The sequence below is a fragment of the Bemisia tabaci genome, chromosome 4 (genome assembly GCF_918797505.1).
Source record: "Bemisia tabaci chromosome 4, PGI_BMITA_v3".
NCBI classification, from domain to species: Eukaryota; Metazoa; Arthropoda; class Insecta; order Hemiptera; family Aleyrodidae; genus Bemisia; species Bemisia tabaci.
In genome coordinates this window covers 6,258,364-6,280,020 of record NC_092796.1, presented here as the reverse complement: position 1 = coordinate 6,280,020, position 21,657 = coordinate 6,258,364, and the positions used below count along the sequence as shown (strand labels likewise).

General features: G+C 41.4%; 1 protein-coding gene across 2 annotated transcripts in view; it reads right to left on the bottom strand.

Moving 5' to 3' along the window:
- Positions 1-18,506: 18,506 nt before the first annotated feature.
- LOC109037606 (poly(A)-specific ribonuclease PARN) overlaps positions 18,507-21,657 on the bottom strand; it is a 31,439-nt gene continuing 28,288 nt past the window's right edge. The window contains exons 14-15 of one of the 2 annotated variants that reach the window (XM_019052366.2): positions 20,551-20,793; positions 18,507-19,150 (exon numbers count right to left, since the gene is read on the bottom strand). In XM_019052366.2, the coding sequence (XP_018907911.2) occupies positions 20,583-20,793 (211 nt within the window). In that variant the 3' untranslated portion in view covers positions 18,507-19,150; positions 20,551-20,582. Of the gene's footprint in view, positions 19,151-20,550; positions 20,794-21,657 lie in introns of those variants that run through there. The other variant, XM_072299202.1, reaches the window with a different exon arrangement.

Sequence of the window (21,657 nt, the reverse complement as noted above, 5' to 3'; positions counted from 1 at the left end):
GGGCTCCTCTATAATGTCTCGCAGGAAACTGGAAAGTTACTAAATTGACCCAATTGTAACTGTCGTGGCACTTAAACGGCTGATCAAGCATACTCGACAAATAGAAGCACGACATTACGATAAAAATGTTTCTGTCCTGAAAAATGTAGAGCTTGGTTTCCAGAGAGCACGTGCTAAGCCCGACATTGCATGTTTCTGACTTACGTCTTGCATTTGTATTATTTTTATCAACATTAAAACGTAACTGGGTTGTTGGATGAGAATCAATAATGTTAACACAAAACTCTGTTACATCCTTCTCCAGTGTTCCCTTGGCATTAGGGATCTATGTGATAATTCTTCTGCCTGCTAAGGTAAGTGTGCATTTAATGAATAGGTCAGCTTTGTTTAAAGTTTATCCGTATATGAATTGATATCAGTTATCAGTTAGGTAATGAAAAAAGCATACGAAAAAAATGCACTGCCACATATACTTAAACAGTTTAAATTGAAATGCGAGGCCAGAGTGCAAATAGTGGTAAATATGTGCGAGCTGAAATCAACTCAGGTGCTAAAATCTAAAACCGCGTGCAGCAAAATGCACGCTACAGGGTCGGACTGGCTCGCATCTGAGGGCGTACACCCTTGGCCGGTTAAAGGGGCGCAATGTGATATTTCCTGATGGGGCATCCCCTTCGTCGAGAGGGGTTCAGAAAATTTTGGCAAAGCAGCACAAGTTTACGCTATTTTCAGGTTCAAAGTTTATTAATCGTACAGAGTAAAAATTGTAAAATTGAACGTTTCAAGAAATCTAAATCTTATCTAATCGTTGAGTAAAAGCGTTGAGTGACCGCCAGACTTCTGAAATTAAAGAAAACGAAAAAAATTAAAGCCACTAGACGCATTCAAGCACCATTATTTCCATAAGAACCGTGTCAGTGCTGCGGTTTACACGAGCTTAAGACGTGGGTCCAAAAATCCATCCAAAAAAAGAATCAGGCAAGAACCTGAAAAAATAAGAAAGAAGGAGTATAAACACAGCCGACGAAAAGAAAGACGTATTCGGGCCTCTCTTTTAACTTTTCTCCCGAATCTGAGCGACACCTCATTGGCAGCATATAGCAGAGCGTTGAGAACTCACGCTTCGCGTCATCGCGCCTTCAATTTTTCAGATGCAGCACGGACGTCCATCAAGTACGAATAGTTGTATCTCTGCGCCGTCGTTAACGCGCATCCTTTCCCTCCCTCTATTTCCATGTTGTGTTTGTTTCCGTTTTTCTTGTTTGTAATGTTGCTTTAAAGAGCATTGCAAGTTCACGACTCACGCAATCGCGTCTTACATTTTTCATATGCAATGTGGACATCCATCTTGCGAGAATAGTTGTATCGCATTTACACTTTAGAAGTCTCTAACTTTTGAATTTCGAAATAAATTAAGGTTAAGTTTGTCCGAGATATGCTATGATATGTCCAAATCAATAGTCGTTTTGAAAAGGAAGAAATATGTTCAAAGGTCTCTGAAGAGGTCTATAAAGTGTGCGTATGTCTAAAAATCGAGCACAGAATCACATAGAGAATGAAGGAGGGGGATGATAAAGCACCACTGCGGCTAACAAATGGCTAGAGAACACATTCACCAAGACGTTTCGGCTGGAAACACCACAGTCCTCTTCAGTATGATAAAAATATACATGAAAATTTGAATTTTTTTAAAAAAATGACACCAGGTTGTACTCTCCAAACGAGACAAAAACATGAATTCAACATTTCATGTGAAAAACTCTATAATAATTGATCAATATTTAAAGGACGAATACAAAATTTTTAGGGTAGTATACAGCCTCGAATCCTATACCTAGGTTTTCCGAGACGAGCCGATTGAGCTATAATCGCTTGAAGGGGCAAGACTGGGCCAGATTTACCATATGGCGCACTAGGCACGCGCCTAGGGGCCTGCACAACAAAGTTGTTCACCCCCTCCTCCCACAACATAAACGTCTTACTTTTTATCTTAAGGTGATTCGATGGACGCCATATTTTGTGTTAGAACGGCATACGATATATCGCATAAATTGGTTCCGTTTTTTCAGCTACTCGTCATTTTTCTTCAATTTTGAAATCGCAATTCTGTTGTCAGGAGACTAAAGCACTCACTTACCAAATTTAACAAAGAAATTCAACGTAATAAAGGCGTGTTTTTTTTTTTGTAGAGAGAGGAAATATCGCATTCGAGGGCAGTTTCGATATCAGTATCGAATGCGATGTTTTCTCTCTGAAAAAACCACGCCTTTATTACGTTGAATTTCTTTGTTCAAATTGATAAGTGAGTGCTTTGGTCTCCTGACAACAGAATTGCGACCTCAAAATTGGAGGAAAATGACGAGTAGGTAGCTGAAAAAATGGAACCAATTGATGCGATATATCGCATGCCGTTCTGACACAAAATATGGCGTCCATCGAATCACCTTTTAATTTGTTAATTTTGAATCCTAAATCCAGCCCTGGAACGGGGCAAATCAGGTATATGTCTGATGACTCTTCACGTGACCTTGGAGAACAATAGAAATCTCACATCTTAACCTTTTCGTATGAATTAAACTAATCAATCCCTTGAAATAAACGACTGATTTTGGCTCCTATGGACGCAATTGTTCCTAAATGGCAATTTCCACCATATTAAATGCTTAATATTTTTTTAAATGAGAGAATGGCGGCCTCTCAAGGTCCGCGAAATTCTAGGAATTCGTTACCAACTTTGTTATTTACATGCTTAACTCGTAAAATACAAAATAAATACTACCTTGAATAACATGAAAATCCCATCAGTTTGATTTTTGCTATCCAAGATTTCATGAATATCATCTGAGGAACATCTCAGCGAGTATGATCAGTGTTAAAACCAACTCAGCAGGAGCGTTTTAAACATCCTGGAGGAGGTGCATTCCCTATTCCTTGTCTGATAGGAGTGAACCAGCACCATTGAAAGTCGCAATGGGCCTGTTGCAAACTTTTGCTAGAGCAAAAATAAGAGTTGTTTCTTGTAGATAATGCCTCAAAAATCACGATGAGCGCATCGGCAAAGTCTGAAATGCACTCATAACTTCACAATCTGCGTAAGAAATTTGCGTTTTTTTAAGCTTCCCGCTTCAAAAACGATACTACGGCGTAGGTGAACATTTTGTTAGAGGAGTCGCTCCATCGTCGGCGATATTCATCATGGCCGACGCTTGCACGCAGTTCCGCGCGTAATTCAAGGAGAGTTCAAGGTCAATCCATTCGGGCGTGGAAAATATGAACGTTAACACACCGATTGTTATCTGGTCAAAGACATAAAGACGGAGTGCTCGTATCTAAAAGCACGGGGAAAAAGTGAAGCTAGGTTCGGCGCTGCGCGTTTGTGTGAGTGTGTAAATGAGCGCGGGAATCCATGGCGGCAAACGGAAATTTGATTTGAACTTGTCCTCTTGATTTTTCCTTATTTCTTCTTCGAAACGTGTTTTAAATGCTTAAAACGATTATATTAAGAAAGTTCGGTCTGCGTCCTAATATATTACACCTACTTTTGCTCGGTAACAGGCAGTAATCTCAGATAAAGTTAGTTTTTCTTCTGCTTATGGTGGTTCTGCAGGTTCAAACAGGCCGTTACAGTTCTAGATCTACGTTACTCCCAAATGAAATCAGTCGGTCGACGACGGACCGAAACTAACCTAAAGTTAATAAAATATGAGTGTGTACCTGAATTTGGGCAAAAATCAACCTAAAATACTTTGTTTCCGCAATTTTATTTATTAGTTCCCGCCCTACATTTGAATTCAAACTTGTCCCGATTTCGCCGCCAATCCTCTAGCCAATAGTAGAGGTGATTGAAAAGAAGCTCTAGAAGCTTCATTTTTTGCTTTTAGTGCTCCGTCTTTATGTCTTTGTATCTGGTCTAATCCAGTTCAGGTGTTATCTCGTCCCATCAAACGTGTTTTGGCGGATTGGCGTCGGCTATGATTATTATTGCCGACGATGGAACGACTCCTCTTACAAAATGTTCACCTGTGCCGTAGTATCGTTTTTGAAGCGGGAAGCTCAAAAAACCGCAAATTTCTTACGCAGATTGTGAAGTTATGAGTGCATTTCAGAGTTTGCCGATGCGCTCATCGTGATTTTTGAGGCATTATCTATAAGAAACAACTCTTAGTTTTGCTCTAGCAAAAGTTTGCAACAGGCCCATTCGACGGTTTAAGTCGGCAATCACATATCTCGGTTTGCGACGTCGCAGATTTCCTGTCATACTTTATTTTTTAAACGGGAAACTATTCAGCGGCAATTCTTTAAGACTGCCGTGATTTTTCTTCTCTATGCGAAGAAAATTCTTCAAAAACTTCAAAGAATGATGTCAAATTGTCCTCCTTTAAAATAATAACAAAGAGGCGGAGATTTTCAGACACCGCAAAGGAGTTATGTGATTGCCGACTTACAACGTCGAATTGCTTATAATGATTCATTCCTTCAAAATCGGACGGCACAGTCTTCCGAATGTTGTTTCTTTAAAATAAATAAAATGACGCAGACTCTGTGTTTATTATCTAAGCTCAAAAAATACAGAGAAAGACAAAAAGGCAAAAATTCATCAGCCGGAATTATTGATAACTTGGTAACTTTTTTACAGACTTCGAAAAATTCGAAACCAGCACGACAGTCGTTCTCCGGCAAGGAACCAAGGTACTCGATATATATGGTGGGGAGGGGGGGGGGGGTGTCAAAACGATCGCAAAAGTGATACACTACGTATACGCGCCAAAAATACCGGGCATCTGATGGATAATTTTCATGTAATTTTTCGTGCTAAGTCTGACGATGACAGTGATTTCATCTCTTACCGACACCGAATTTCCAAAAAATTGAGATTTTCTGAAAGGAACAGGCAGTTCTGAGGAAAGATCCGCTTTTTCAGAAATCTTCGATTGAACAATGGTGCTTGTGAAGAGAAATTTAAGATCATTTTAGGATTTGACAGCTAAAAATATACTGGGACGTAAATAGGTAGGTATCGAATGTCAAACAAATTTTCCCCTCTGTTTCAGAAAACAAAGTTTTTCCGCTTACGTAGCATGGTTCGGCAAAACGTTAGAACTACGCACTTACGACTGATCCGTTTGTTTTGCGTCTGATTGAACGAGTACCTCTGACATTTTCCTGCTGACGCCAAAAATGACAGTAGTTTGTTATCCGTCATAAACGGCTTTTTCAAACAAAAAAAAAACTGCCTCCTTTAGGTGCCAACAAACCCACTTTCCGGGAAATTTTGTAGTTGTGGAAAAAGAACAAGGTCATTTTCGATCTCAACAGCAAAAAGGAAGGGGAAATGGCTTCGTGAGACACCTGGGTAAATACATTTGCCCGTTATTCCAAACGGAAAACAAGCAGATCAGTTTTACATAGTGGTTTACGGGCGGATTATGGCATTTGATAGGAAAACACCTCGTTATTAGAAACAGTGGGGGAAAAATTGCGGCACATGCTGTCCTATGCTATTTTTGGTCGTGGAATACCAAAAATGACCTTGGTTTTTTTCTCTTGTGCACGCAAATTAAAAAAAATCGAGCTATTTTTGGCAAAGCCCAATTTTCAGGTAAATTTCCGAATATTAGACAATCGGCAAGTGGAAGAAAAAAACCAAGGTCATATTTGGAATCAGCGCCAAATATTAAAAGTAAATTAAATGTAAAAAGCTCCTTTGCTTACCTTTTTTTTTTTTTTTTTTTTTTAAAGTTATTTGAGATCTTTAATCCATTTGAGGATTTCGCAACCTTGAATGAGCATCGGGTCAGGGTTAGTGCACATCCACGGTCCAGGCTTTCAAATTTTCAAGGATTAAGGCCGAGCGGAATCTGTTCCTGCAGATCCACTGGTCGGTTCCATTTTGTCGCCAAAACCGGGATTCGAACCCGGGGCCTATTGACCTAGAGTCAGACGCGCTGAGCACTGGGCCAACCTGGGCGGCCATTACTAACTTAAGATTCTGCTTGTTGAAGGACGAGTGGGTGTCATCGGAGAATGTGACGGCGCCAGACAGTGCCAGCCCGCAGTCCGACCCGAATGTGGTGGACAAAAAGTCGAAGAGCCCAAAGAGCGGTTGGGGCAGTTTCAAGCCCTTCGGACGTCCCGCGAAGACGGAAGGAACCCGCGTGGGTGTGGTGAGACCGGACAAGGGCCGCAGGAAAAAACTCCACAAAAAGGCGAAAGAACCCGAGGAAGTGGAGGAGGACGAACCGAACGACGACATCGTCAACTCCCCCCTCACGGTCGACGGGATCTCTATCTACGTGAAGAACCCGTGCAGAAAGTACAAGGAGAATCACGTGCCATTGTTGAAAAAGCCCAAAAACTACAAGCGTAAGAAGGGCTGCAAGCATGCCGCCAATCATGTCAAGGACTACATCCAGGCCACGGGACGAACCCTGCCCAACTGCCCGGACCCTGGTCCAGGCCGATGCTTCCAGGTCAGCTCCGTTAGGTTAAGTGGACCGCCTTCAGCAGAAATCAACCAAGCCACATCAGCAGCCTGCGGCCTGATTGTTGAAATTGTTTCTTTGCCGGGACGACATAGATGACATAGGTTAAAAGGCGGATCGTGATTGGTCGGCTAAGACTCATCGCTGCTTTATCGTGTCTTTGTCAGGTGCACTTAAAAAACAAGTATGGAAAGAGTGACTGACCGGCCGAGTTATGGATCATGGAGCCATGAAATATAGTTCATGGAGCCATGCTTATAGGTTCACGCCCAATAAAGTATGGCTCAGAAAGTCATACTGTAGACGGTAAGTCACTTTGGTTAGAAATCATGGATCTCCGAGCCATTTTTTATGGGTCTCAGAGTCATACCTTTTTTTGAGTGTGGCATGAACGACATACTGTCGGAAACTTAAGAGGTGCCTGTAGCTCGTCGTGAGTTCCACCCGACATGACATAGGCACGATAAAGCAGCGATAAGACTTAGCCGACCAATCACGCTCCGCATTTGAATCACGCGTCATCTATGTCGTCCCCACAAACAAAAAATTTCAACAATCAGGCTGCCAATTATTGTTAAAATTTTGTGTTTGTCGGGTACACATGGATGACACAGGTTAGAAGGCGGAGCGTGATTGGTCGGCTATGTCTTGTCGCTGCTTTGTCCTGCCTGTGTCGGGTGTAACTCACGACGAGCTACAGGCACCTCTTAAGTTTCCAACAGTATGTCGTCCAATCCACCTGACAAAGGCACGATAATGCAGCGGTAAAACTTAACCGACCAATCACGCTCCGCCTTTTAACCTATGACATCTAAGTCGTCCCGACAAACACAAAATTTCAACGATCGGGCTACTCAGCTATTACCTACCAAATTTAATCGGGCAATTTAATTTTTTACACGAAAATGTTCGTGCAGATTCCTTTGACAATTTTCAGGAATTCGCTTCGTACTTTGCAAAAAAATTCACTGAAATTTGCACTTGAATAGGTACGCACAACCATTTCACGTGAAAAAGTAAATCGCCAAATCAAAGGCAATAGTTGGATTGCATTTTGCAAAAAGGAACCACTAGTATTGCAATGTTGCTAATTTGTGCAACTTCTTTTGTCTTGGAGGAAAAACGCGATTGTCCATTAATAGTTTCCATTTTACTCGCTAAAAACTGTAAATTTAAGACAAAAATTACCATCTAAATTTCATAGTTTTTCACGATTTCCGCAATTTTATTGCAAAAGATGAAGTTGCACAATCTTAGCATCATTGCGATGCTAGTGGTTCCTTTTTGCAAAATGCAATCCAGTTAACGTGGCTTGGTTTAATTCTGCTTGACGCGGTCCAAGAAAGGAAAGATAAGATGGGGTTATTGGGACTTATATTGTTAACTTCTTAAGGATTCGAACTTGAAAACGGTTTAAAACTTATTAGACGCTGACCACTTCGAGCTGTGCTCTCATTGTTTTCACGTCTAAAAACTGTATTAGTGAAAAATTTTTGGCGAATGTCGTTTTCAGACCTGAAGATGGGCAATAATTCAAAATGACTGTTGTCTACCAGCTTTTGAACCGTTTTCAAATTCGGATCCTTCAAAAAAAGATTAATATTTTCTAGTTATGCAATTCGACGGAGTGAGAAAACCCCCTCATCTGTCACTTCAGTTTAGCTAGCTTAGGATGAGATGGTTCAAATTATGTGCAGGATTACCATAATTTTTCCAGTTCCCGATTGGAAATTTTTTAACTTTCATAGATATTCCCTTGCCTTTTTAGCGGGCTTTCCCCGACTCCAAAATCGACAAATTTTCCTATTTTTCTCGGCTTTCTTTTAACTTTTTGTGGACTCCGAAAAAAACTTCTACCTATTTTTTTTAAAAAATACCTATTTTCTTAAATAATAAATTGATCGAAAAATACGCTGGAAAGATTTTCGAGCCCCCTCGAATGGCGCGGGCTGAAATTTCCGTGCCGACACGCCCCGCAAGAAATTTATCGACTTTCCATAAAAATGTTTTTTCTTCCCCTTATTTTTCCGGTCGCCGCAAATCCATCGACATCGAAGTTTTTCAGCCCGACAGAAACCTTGTGATGGTGATTCATACATAGATCGATCTCTAAGAAGATCGAGTATTGTCGGAGGGAACATTTTCATTCATAGCAACACATTTTTTGAAATACTGACATGTCCTCATTCTTTCTCCTGAAACACCTGATGCCAAACAATATTATCAATGGTTAAAGATCCGATCGGTCACGTAACGCTTTAGAACTGAAGAATACGAGATTTGGGGAATTTCGTACTTTCGGAGTAATTCAAAGTGCCGAAACATGATATGCCGAATGAGAATGATATCGCGATGGCTCAAAACGGTGCAAGTATTAGTAAGATAAAGTGTAAAATTTAAAATGTGACGAGTTAGACACCAAAATTCGCAGTTTTTGTTAAAAAGTTCATGTCCGACCTCTCTGATTGACTCGCTCCACTGTGCGCCACACGCTGAGAAAAATCTATGGCTATTAAACCAATTAGTGGTATATATGAAACACCACTAATAGTAGTAAAGAAAACATATAATAGTAGCACATATCGACGGTGAAACTACCAAACCACGTATCTCGGTTTGCGACGTCGCAGACTTCCTGTCATACTTTATTTTTTAAATGAAAAACTTCTTAACGTCCAGTCTTGAAAATTTCTGTGATTTTTCCTTTTCGTGCGGAGAAAATTCTGTGAAAATTTCAAGGAATGATATTGATTTGGTCTACTTCAAAAAAATAAAATGTGAGCGTGGATTTTTAAACACCGCAAACGAGATACGTGGTTTGGTAGTTTCACCGTCGATATACCTTTGTATGGTACCAGATACCTCAGTATGGTTCACAGACCGGGAATCATTAGTTTATTTACGACTATCAGTCGTGTTCCAAGTGAACCAATATTTGGTTTATAAAGCCATAGATTTCTCTCCGTGCACTGTGACGTGATGCTCGGAAGTTACCGAGCAATATACTAAAATCCAGAAATTATTAAGCGATCGTGCGGCTGTCCTATCGTTCTCAAAAGTGCTGGAGAGCCACTTTAATGATGGTACCGGGGATTATTTAAAAATGCGTGGGGCATTGCAACAGCGGACCTGTACTGCCGTGCTAAGGAAAAACGCCGTATGAGCCTTCAGGCGTTGCCAAATTCCCTCTGGCAAATCACTGATTTTCAGGAAAACTTTTGAATTTTTTTCTGCCAATTTCTTAATTAATTTTGTTCGTAATTTGATGTAAAGTGTCTGAAAATTCCAAGGCAAAATATTCACGAGTTTTCTCAAAAATAAACATTTTATCGAAGGAAATTTGGCAACTCTCGAATGTTCATACGGCGTTCTTTCTTAGCACGGCAGTGTAGTACGCTAGAGATACAGCCGTGCGAGTAGACTTATTAGCGGTGAAGTGGCACGAAGAAAAACATGGAAAAAATCGGGTATCTCTCCTTAAGGCCCAATTTGCGTAGCTGGGACACTTTTAAAACCGCGTCTGAAGACAGTATGGTCACCGTATTTGGGAACAAGCAACGGCAACCCGCGGCAACTTCCGGTTATAACGAAAAACTGAGCATTCTAAACAAAAAACCGGCAGATCGATGAAACAGAGAAATGGTGTGCGAGGGCATGGTCCATTATCAAAGATTACGTTTTGTCTGCGGGCGGATATTGTTGAAATTGATAGACGAGGCGATAAACAAAGCGGACATATAGAGGTACGGCACGATCCTATTGGTTAATTTGGGGGGTTCTTGAAAACTAATGGAGCCCTGGTAAAAATTTGCGATAAGAGCTGCTTTTCAAAATACCACAGGAATTCTTATAGCCGGCTAAAGAAGGCTACAGAAAATCATATAGCTGGCTGTAGAATGCGGAGAAAATCATACGGCCGGGCTATACGAGGCGTTAAAATTTATGCAGCCGGGCTATAGTTCCTATCGCCGGGCTTTACACTTTATCGCCTGGCTGTTGCTTTTTCGCCATCGATTATAAAAGGCTATAAGAAATTGTGTAGAAATTCGTGTGCTTTGGAAATCATTAAGTTTGATACGGAACCACCTCAATATTGATAAAACACACATTATATTTTCCTTTGACACAGATTTTTTTTCATCAATTAAAATGAGAATAACCCATACAGGATGTGCAAAACATTTCAAAATCATGAGTTGAATAACGCTGACTCCGCCAGATTAAATATTAGAGCCTAACACAAAGCGGAGCGGCGGCGACGCACTGGCGCCTACAAACCTAACAGGGATACTTCACGCATTGCGCAACGCGTGAAGTATCCCTGTTAGGTTTGTAGGCGCCAATGCGCGTTTCGCGCTGGCTGCCCGCCTGCCACGGCGTTTGAAGCAACTTTTTCACACCAGAGTTATTGCACAGTATCATACGAAACTGAAGGCGCTCTAATATATCAGTAATGGCAGGCATCCATCAAAAGTACGGAGCTTTCCTCGCAAAATAAATCAAGATACTACGGCCCAAAAAGAGAGCGGTATTCCAAAAACTCACTAAGTCCTAGCATCCGTAATTAGTAACGTTTAGTATACACTTTATCGCCTGGCTGTTGCTTAATCGCCATCGGCTATAAAAGGCTGTAAGAAATTGTGTAGCCGGCTGTAGAAGCTATTGGAAATCTTACTGCTGGCTGTAGGTCTATGGTATTTTGGAACACAGATTCTACTGCCAATTTTTACCAGGGAGTGAATGATGGACGAACGAAAGGGTCTCTCGTGAGCTGCCGCTATTACCTACCTCCTTCGTCCATCGCAACCACCCGCTTCCGGTATATTTAATGTTTTTTTCAGGTAAGAATACCACTTTTATTGGTAATCGATTCCCGGTAACTTTGCCATTTTATCTCGGTAATTCTACCACAGTCGATAAAAAATATTGGCGTTTTTACCAAGGTCCAGTAAAATTACCGAGAAAGCTCAAAAATTTTACCGAGATTTCTCGGTAAAATTACAAATTCCATAAATGGTAATTTTACCAAGAAAAAACTGGGATCAAATAGAACCCCGAATTCTTGGTAATTTTACCCTTTTCTTAGTAAATACACCGAGATTTTTTTTTTCAGTGAGGGGTTGTCTTAACTCTCAGTATGAAGGGCTACATTACCCTAGTTTGTGCTAATTAAAACGTTATCTTTCCAGTTTGCAAAGGGATCTGGCAGGTGCTACATCCTCGTCAACTCGCACGCGCCAAGAGAGGAGAGGAGGTACGAGCTGATCAACAACTGCTTCTACAGCATCATGGCCGGGGCCGGTATCCTACCACCGGCTGCTGTGCCACCGCCCCCACCGCCTTCACCTCTGGCCGGTGTGCCACCTCAACAACCACTTACCTTCCCGGCTGGCGGATAGCCGTACCTCGGCCACTTTCCTAAGAGGGCCTGGCCCTCCTACTACCGTGGGCTTGGGGGTGCGCAATACCCCCAATACAAAGGAGGCCTCCCCAGAGAAATTTTGGAAATTTTAAATCTCTTTGAACACATTTTGAGGCACCCGTGACGCATATTCACCATCAATTTCTGCGGAATGACGCAGTTTTTCATCAAATTCTGCAGAATAATTACGCTTCAATATTCGGCACAAAATACTTTCGAACTGTTGCATTTCATACATCTGGAATTTTTGTGTAATTTTTACTCTATTTGGAAGCATTTTGAGGCTTCCTTTGTGAAAATTGTAGAATATACTAAGTGAATAAACCCTATGTTTTCATTTAAGACTCTACATTAAGAGAGATAATCATCCTCGGTGTTGGTCTTTTCCTACCACCCACAATTTCTCGGGGAGGGGGGGGGGGGCAGATGATACTATTTTCAATTCTATGGGGAACCAGGCCCCCTTGGACACCTCTCTCTTCCGTACGCCCATGGGCTGGAGGCAGGTAAAGGACCTGGATGGAACTAGGGGAAGCGGTGCACCGCGTGGGGGACTTGCATCTCCCCAAAGGAGAACCACGAAGCAAAGTAAAAATTAAGAAATAGAAGAGAAGTTTAAATTAGACTAAGGGGTGCACTCTGGAGCTTTGCGTTCCAACCCCCCCCCCCCCCCCCCCCAGGAGCTTTGCGCTTCTAATATGTAAATAAAATACATTTATAAATAAAAATCACTGGCTAAACTTCATGTTGTATCATATTATTCAAATCAATTCCCTTCGCTACTTCAATTTTTATACCATGTTTTGGTTTACATCTTGATAATGCAACGTAAAGTTGCCCGTCATACATATTTTCCCTTTGATTATGGTGAAAACCCGGAGCAGAGAGTCAAGAATGGTGACACGTAATCTTAGTTTAACGGTGGCTTCTGAGTCGCGCGAACCAGGGGAGGGACGCGGTGGAGCCATCCTCACAGTGTGACGCGCCTTCCATCCGGCTAGCGGCAGTATGGCTACACCCGTGGTTGAATAGTTATCTCGTTACGCCTGCCGTGAATGAAATGGACGTATTTCTACCAAACAGACCTATGTGGAGGTGAGAAATGTGGGGTGTGCTCGTCGAAGCTGCATAAGAAGCAATGTAAAAGTGGGCGTGATTCCCTCTGAAGAATTGGAAAAGCGGGATATTACATTCTATCAAAGAGACCTATGTGCCAACTGAATGCGGAACTCATGAGCCGCGGGCATGGCAAGAGAGCCTTGTGGACAGGGCTCATGAGTTAAAGACACGGATCCGCGGCTCGGAGTCTCCATCGTCGCCGCTGACGTCACTGGCGCTTTATTATTCTCATTCACTCTTACGGCCAGAGAACTAACGAGCACACCCCATACAGGGTGAGCGAAAAGTCCCCGACCCCCCCTCTAACTTTTGAACGAATTAAGCTAGGGAAATGAAACTTTGGGGATGTTCCTATCTCAAAGGGGACCATCTTTTGGGGGGGTCAAAATTTTGGTCCCCCCTCAGGGGGGGCGCGGGGGGCCCCCAACTTTTTTTTTTCAAATGGCAACCCCTATCTTGTGATACCTCATTCGAAAGAGCATAAAAAACTAAGAATTTTGGCGCAAACCGCAGATCAATATCTTAATTTTTGACTGAGTTATGATAGGTCAAAGGTGAAATTTGACCTATTTTCAAAAAATCATAACTCCGGTTCAAATTATCGCAAAGAAAAAAATAAAACGGGAAAATTTACCAAATTGTGTCCGCTTTTAAGTAAAAATTGCAAAAATCACTTCGATTTAATTGTAAGGGGGGGCTCGGACCCCCAAATACGTCAATTCAAAGGTCATTCAATTTTCCCGCGAAATAAGCCAATTTCCCCTGGATTTGCCTCCACATTATCTCAGTAAGGTCAAAATCAGTTCAACATTACGTTGGCAAGTCCCCAAATTTCGGGAAAAGTTAAAAAAAAACAAAATTTAAGGTAACTAAATTTGACCGTTTAAATATCATTTTTTTTAACTTTTCCCGAAATTTGGGGACTTGCCAACGTAATGTTGAACTGATTTTGACCTTACTGAGATAATGTGGAGGCAAATCCAGGGGAAATTGGCTTATTTCGCGGGAAAATTGAATGACCTTTGAATTGACGTATTTGGGGGTCCGAGCCCCCCCTTACAATTAAATCGAAGTGATTTTTGCAATTTTTACTTAAAAGCGGACACAATTTGGTAAATTTTCCCGTTTTATTTTTTTCTTTGCGATAATTTGAACCGGAGTTATGATTTTTTGAAAATAGGTCAAATTTCACCTTTGACCTATCATAACTCAGTCAAAAATTAAGATATTGATCTGCGGTTTGCGCCAAAATTCTTAGTTTTTTATGCTCTTTCGAATGAGGTATCACAAGATAGGGGTTGCCATTTGAAAAAAAAAAGTTGGGGGCCCCCCGCGCCCCCCCTGAGGGGGGACCAAAATTTTGACCCCCCCAAAAGATGGTCCCCTTTGAGATAGGAACATCCCCAAAGTTTCATTTCCCTAGCTTAATTCGTTCAAAAGTTAGAGGGGGGGTCGGGGACTTTTCGCTCACCCTGTATTTCTCACCTCCACATAGGTCTGTTTGGTAGAAATACGTCCAAATGAAACATCGACGCCTGCACGTGGAAAAAAGTGTTCTTACCTCCATTGAAACGTTGCACATCTCTACTCATATTTTCTTTTTAATCAATTTTTTTTTTTAAAAAAGCTACACACAGTTTTTTTTAAGTTTCCGAGAAATTCCCGGAATGATTTAAAATATAATCATCAACAATTTCGACGCTATCTTCTCGTTCGTTCTGTTTACTTTTTGTTAAACCAAAATTAATTTTAGGCAAATCGAGTTTCAGAATCGCTGAATCGTTTAAACATCGTCCGAGTTTCTGAATCGTAGCAATTAAGGTACATATTAACCCTTTATTCGTGGTAAAAAAACGGGTAGAGACCGTCAAAAGTAATGACGCGTGGTCCTAGCTTTGCGGCGATTTTAGCGTCGCGCAAGCGACAGGAGTGGCGCTCCCTTCCCACGACCGCGCTGATTGAGTGTCGAGTCATCTCGCAGGGCGTTTGGCGCAATGCGAGAAGTATTCATGCGGTCTTGTAGGCGCTAATAAGCGCTTGACGCCGACCGTACTGTTTGGCGCAATGCGAGAAGTATTCATGCGGTCTTGCAGGCGCTGATATGATTTTGACGACGGCCGCACTGTGTTTGGCGCGATTATTCGAACTCGCGTTAGGATGATCGCGGCATTGAATGATGACGCATGTTGCGTTTTGACACCTTTTAAGCATGCCAACGTTGCCTCGTTTCTCCCGATTAGATATTTATTCCGAGAAAAGATAGGAAAGATAGGTTCTCTGAATGTTGGAGTTTTTTTTTTTTTTTTTTTTTTTACCAACGTGCGTTAAAAAATTCAGCATAAAGCTGAAAGTCTCAAAACAGAGGGAAAAGCTCATTCGAGCACAAATTTCCCTCTGAGAGATATGAGCTTTTCCCTCTGTATTGAGACTTCCAGCTTTATGCTGAATTTTTTAACGCACGTTGGCAAAAAAAACTCCAACATTCTGTTGTTGAGTGAGTCTACCGCAATCAGTTTGAAAGTTCTCTATGTTCGCTTTTTCGATTGAATGGCCAATTTAACTAGGTGCGAATTTAAACACTCTGATACATGCTTCTTCACCAGAATTTTACGTAGAAGACGATTCGCGCAACGATAACTACTGAAGTCAACCTCTAGCTACACGATTTACGTTTTTATACAGCATATTGGTTACGGGAACTTTGAATTGTCCGGTCGCAAGAAAAACAATACCTTACGCGAGTAAAATAGCGCACTACAGCGGTTTTAGCAGACTTCTCAATCGAGCATTGTTTCTTTCCCACACTAGCTGTGTTGTTCAAAGTGTGTACAGCTTGCTATAGCTGAGCGTCAAGATTGACATTGCCATATTTTCATAATGCTGAGACTGTCATTGTGACGTTCAGGTTGCAATTTAACCCAAGTAAATTATTATTTCTTCCGTGAGCAAAAAAATATGAATTTATTAATAATAAAACGTTATTACCGCGGTTAGGATTTCAATCCCTCGACGTCGAGGGATCGAAATCTTCGTTGCATAGGTACCTATTGGTGTTTCGCTTTCAAAAAACGTGTTCTACTCCCAAGTGTATATGCCGCTTTAGATCCATAACCCGCGGTGCACCGCGAGCCTGCAATCCTGAGATCGGCGGATTGTGGACATTTTTCTGCTTTTTGTTTACTCGTTTTTTTTTAAATGAGGAAAAAACTAACATTATAGCTTGAAATAGGTATGGAAGATTCTGCCGAAGGTGAAGAAAAATCAAGATAGTTTTAAATAATTTACGTTGAGTATGGCGTGGAGTTTGCTTCTGCAACCTCACAAAAGGAGATCCGTGGCTTCGCACTTTGCTCATCGCTTTGTTCAAATTTCGTTTAAAAGTTGATCTCCGAACTTCCTGTTATGTGAATGGTTTCTTCGCATAAAATTTTGAAGTACGCTTCCGCCGTAAATCCATAACCCACAGCAATTTCTACGACGACGAACGCCTAGGGCAGCCGAATATTCTGCTGACCGAAAATGGAGCGCCCGGAAATAACGAAAAACCACGCGTCTCCCGACGGGACGAACGGGATAACAGATCTTTCAAGGTCCAGTTACACGATCAAATTGAGCCATCAAATTGGGCCTCTCATTGGTCGCATACTCACCTCAGGTCTTTTTCCACCAATCAGAGCTTCAATTTGATGGCTCAATTTGATCGTGTGACTGGACCATTAGAGGGTGCAAGGGCCGCTGAGCCCTCTATTTTTCCGATCATCGAGGGTCCAGGATGGTCAAACTGGCACCACCCGCGCCGGGAAGTTATTACGGGCACTGGAAAATTCGAAAATCTCCGTTAAGCTGGGGTTTCGAGGGTCCACAAAACAGCACCTTTTCACGCCAAAAAAAACGATATATTGCCCCTTTAAGAAGTCTAGGTTCCGAGGTTTCGATTTTTCTGATGTTACTGATGAATGTAGCATATTCAATTGAGATGTTGCATATGTGAGGAATTTGCGATTTGACTGTTGATTCACATGTAAAAGTTCGCGAGAAACACGGTGGTGCTTCTGGTTTTTTTTCTGAAATCAACTCCCAAGCTCAAAAAAATCGTTCAAGTTGAGGCCAAAATTGTGGGGATATCCCACCCTACCCTGAAAGTCCACCTCTATATCAAAACAAACTCTCCATGCAAAGATAGGGAGCAAATACATTAGCAGGGTTGTCGTGTTTTCAGTTTTGGAGTTCCCAAATAAAGTTGCAGCCCTGTCAATGTATTTGCTCCCTATCTGTGCATGGAGAGTTTGGCTTGATGTAGATGTGGATTCTCAGGGTAGAGTGGGATATCCCCTCCATTTCGGCCTCAAGTTGAGAGCTTATTTTGAACTTGGGAGTTGATTTCAGAGAAAACAAGTGACACCATCTTGTTTCTCACGAACTTTTACTTCATAATCAACAGTGAAATCGCAAATTCCTCACATATGCAACATCTCCAATGTATTTCGCAAATGGGTGGTTTTTATAGGAGGATTAAAAATAAACAAGTGGTACGGAATAGAACAAAAGAATACGAACTATGCAAAACGATGATCCGGGTATCGGAACTTGGCTGATTTGAAAACGCCTTCAAATGCGGCGTGATACCTCACGCTTTCCGGAGCGTTCAAATAGTTGTATCATCGCGCCGTAAGAATGTGACGGATGATTTAAATAAAAATAGCCTCCATGCACGCTGGCCTTGTCGATTTCCTTTGACATTTTTGCAGTGGTGAATGCATAGTTGAAGTGCGCTCCAGCCAGAATTGTATTCAGCAAATTTGTGGTTATTATAGGAGGATTAAAAATAAACAAGTGGTACGGAATAAAACAAACGAATACGAACTATGCAAAACGATGATCCGGGTATCGGAACTTGGCTGATTTGAAAACGCCTTCAAATGCGGCGTGATACCTCACGCTTTCCGGGGAGTTCAAATAGTTGTATCATCGCGCCGTAAGAATGTGACGGATGATTTAAATAAAAATAGCTTCCATGCACGCTGGCCTTGTCGATTTCCTTTGACATTTTTGCAGTGGTGAATGCATAGTTGAAGTGCGCTCCAGCTAGAATTGTATTCAGCAAATTTGTGGTTATTATAGGAGGATTAAAAATAAACAAGTGGTACGGAATAAAACAAAAGAATATGAACCATGCAAAACGATAATCCAGGTATCGGAACTTGGCTGATTTGAAAACGCCTTCAAATGTGGCGTGATACCTCACGCATTCCGGAGAGTTCAAATAGTTGTATCATTGCGCCGTAAGAATGTGACGGAAGATTAAAATGGAAATAGCCTCCGTGCACGCTTGCCTTGTCGATTTCCTTTGACTTTTTTGCAGTGGTGAATACATAGCTGAAGTGCGCTCCAGCTAGAATTGTATATGTATACTTCGGCAAGGCTACCAAGAGACTTGGTTGCATTGCGGCAGAAATAGTGAATGAATAATCAAACAGATAAAGTCGGGTTTCACAGTTTTATTAACTTTCTGGCAAGTACACAACATACCATGAGAGTACAGAGTTCAAATTTTGGTGTAAGTCCTGGCCAGTTAAAATCATCGAGTAAAACAAGAGTGTCATATCGTGTTAGGTGCTTATATTTTATTTAACAAGGTTTTCTCTCGTCTCGCAAGCGGAAAAAAACCCTAATCGTTAAAAAAAATCGTAGCGATGGATACTTAAGCTAAGATTTGCGGAACAAATATCAACGGAAAATTTCATAATTTTTTTTTTTTGTAACACCATAGCAACATAACACAGTTTTTATTCAGGATCAAAGTCATTTGCTGGAATTTTGAAACAAAACAGCTCATGATAGTTGGCAGTCGGTCAAAACAGATTTTTTGCCGTTTCAGTAATGATTCGTTAACGGGGAGAATTCGTCGAAAAAGAAGAAGTAGATCGTTCCAAGACCAGAAGATACGTGTTTCGATGTCAATAATCTGCAGCGATGAACATGTTGATGGTAGATGAGCAAACGGAAGGGTATATTTGATCATCTCATTCCCAAGCATTATTTTCTTGGAACAATTTCTTTGATTTGCTATTCGATGCCTTTTGGGGTCTGCCAGATTTTCCGGGTTGCTTTGAATTTGTTGTGAGTCCTGAAATACGACGGGGGAAGATTGAAAAAAATAGTTACTAAACTTGCCGCGGGAAAAATAAATATTAGATAAGTAGATGGGACTTCCGAGATTAAAAGTGCTATGTTCGGGGAGCGATTTACACTCGAGCAACATGCCTTTAGAAGTTGTTTCGGTACATGCCTCATGTGTGAAACACATATAATCAATACAGAAAATCTAGTTATTCAGTCAAGGGAAAATTTTGTCTATTCTTAATTATTATCACAATACATGTTGATTTCCACGAGTGAAGCCTCTGATTTCGATAGTTTTCGGGAAAATGGATGGTATCTATTCAATATGATTTCCTGCTTGTAAAGATTTGAAAAATGCATTTTCTCAAAACTTCATTTCTGCACTCATGACAATGACAGAAAAGAAACGCTAACATTAGAGTGCCAAGCTATTATAATATAGTCTAGATAAATGCAACATATTCACGGAATTTTCAGAAATTTTAGAGAGAAGCGTAATAAAAACAAAAACAAGGTCAAAATCGTCCGGTTTTTATTGTTTTACAGAGAAATTTTTGGTCGAATCTGTTTGAAAATTTCCGTTAAAATTGGCAGCACTAAGAAAATTCAGTAAAATTTTCGGACGGCTTCGTTGAAAAGTGTCTCTGTAAAATAATAAAATGGCGGCAACAATTTTGGAACCTCGCATGGCGCTTGTGATACTTTGGCCGGAAGGTGACGGTTTTTGTTACCTTGATTTCCATGTAAACACACACAGGAGTAAATGGCCTTAGATGCTAAAGCACCGCTTTAAAATAAACTATCTTACTACTACTACTACTATCTTTCTTTCTTTCTTTCTTTATAAACACACAGAGGTGTAAATGGCCTTAGATGCTAAAGCGCCGTATTAAAATAAACTTATCTTTACTACTACTACTACTACTACTACTACTACTACTACTACTACTACTACTACTACCAGTGTTCGAAACTCACTTTTGAGTTTTAGGAGTCAAGTGGCGCATCAAGCGCGATTTTTAGGCGCCATTGAAGATTTTTTAGGGGCCAAATTGACTTATTGCCTGTATATTACGGCGCATTTAGTGAAAAGTTAGATGCGAGATGTATCCGACAGAACTAGTAAATAGCTGTAACTTGGGGAAGACAAAAGCACAAAGGATGAAATCGTGAAGAATAGAGAAAGCTTTCACTTGTAGTGCTGAAAATTTCGAATAATCACCTGATATGAAAATTTAGATTTTTAGGGGGCAGTTTTTAGGGGCCACGTTGGCGCAGAGTCTTCATTTTTTAGGCGCCATGGCGGTTGGCGCCTGTGAGTTTCGAACACTGACTACTACTCTCTTTTTGTCTTCTATTCTCGTGTACTTACTAACAGCTCTGAAGGTAAAACGACAGATTTACCTTTGCTTTTGAGTTCTTCGACTCCGTTCTCGTCAAGTTCGTCTTCTTCTTCTTCTTCTTCTTCTTCTCTCTTCCTCTTCCACCTCTTCACCATTCTCCGAGGTCTCTCCTTCCTCCTCCTCGGCCGATGTAGCCTCCTCCTCTCCGTCCGTCTCGGCGCTGCCATTTTCCGAGCCCTCCTCCATCTCGGCCGACTCTCCAGTCAGGTTGTTGGAGCTTTCCTCGTCCTCGCCGTCGCCATCTCTGCATCACACCAAGGAAATGGATCGTTAAGGATCGCTATGAATCCTTCTCCGCATCAGTGGCGTGGCGTGAATGATCGATTATCGATATCTTGCCATTTGAAGCTATGGTAAAGAATCGATTACTAAGGTGTTCGCTGCGAACACCCTGGTAATCGATCTTTTTTCATAGGTTTGAGTGGCGTATCAGTAGATACATCGCAGAGCACGCCACGCTACTGCTCCGCATCGTAGCGCGGTCCATCAGACGCTCGAATTTGCGAAGCTATTTCAACAAGGCGGATGTAACTCCGCGAAAAGGTACCTACAACACCGGCATTGCATTCTACAAAAAGGAACCAAGAGCATGACAATGTCGCTAAAATCGTGCGACTTTTTTTACCTTGCGAATATAAACTGAGCATCTAAACCAGTTTTATCTTTACTCCCAATAAACTATTAATTCAATACGAAAACCTTTGTAAATTTAATTCGTGGCATGATTTCAGTAATTCTATTTCAAAGAATGTACTCGTGGCATGATTTCAGTAATTCTATTTCAAAGAATGTACGTTGTACAATCCTAGCAACATAGGAATGCTTTTGGTTCCTTTTTGCAAAATGCAATCCACTGGAGTGTTCTACGCATGTGTGAGTGATCGTCGCATCAACGAATCAGAGCGGACGATCCGTGTGGAATTTGCTGCGTTGACTTCCACGCTTTGAAGACGCTCACTTCGAACGAGTTTTTGGGAGATTATTCCTCGCGACTCGGAAAACTTGCAGAAAAACGGTGGAATTCGAGCGTTCCACTGGTCGTTAAAAGAAAGACCTTCGTTTTGCCCCCCCCCCCCCCCCCCCCACAAGTGGCTCGCGTAGACCCACG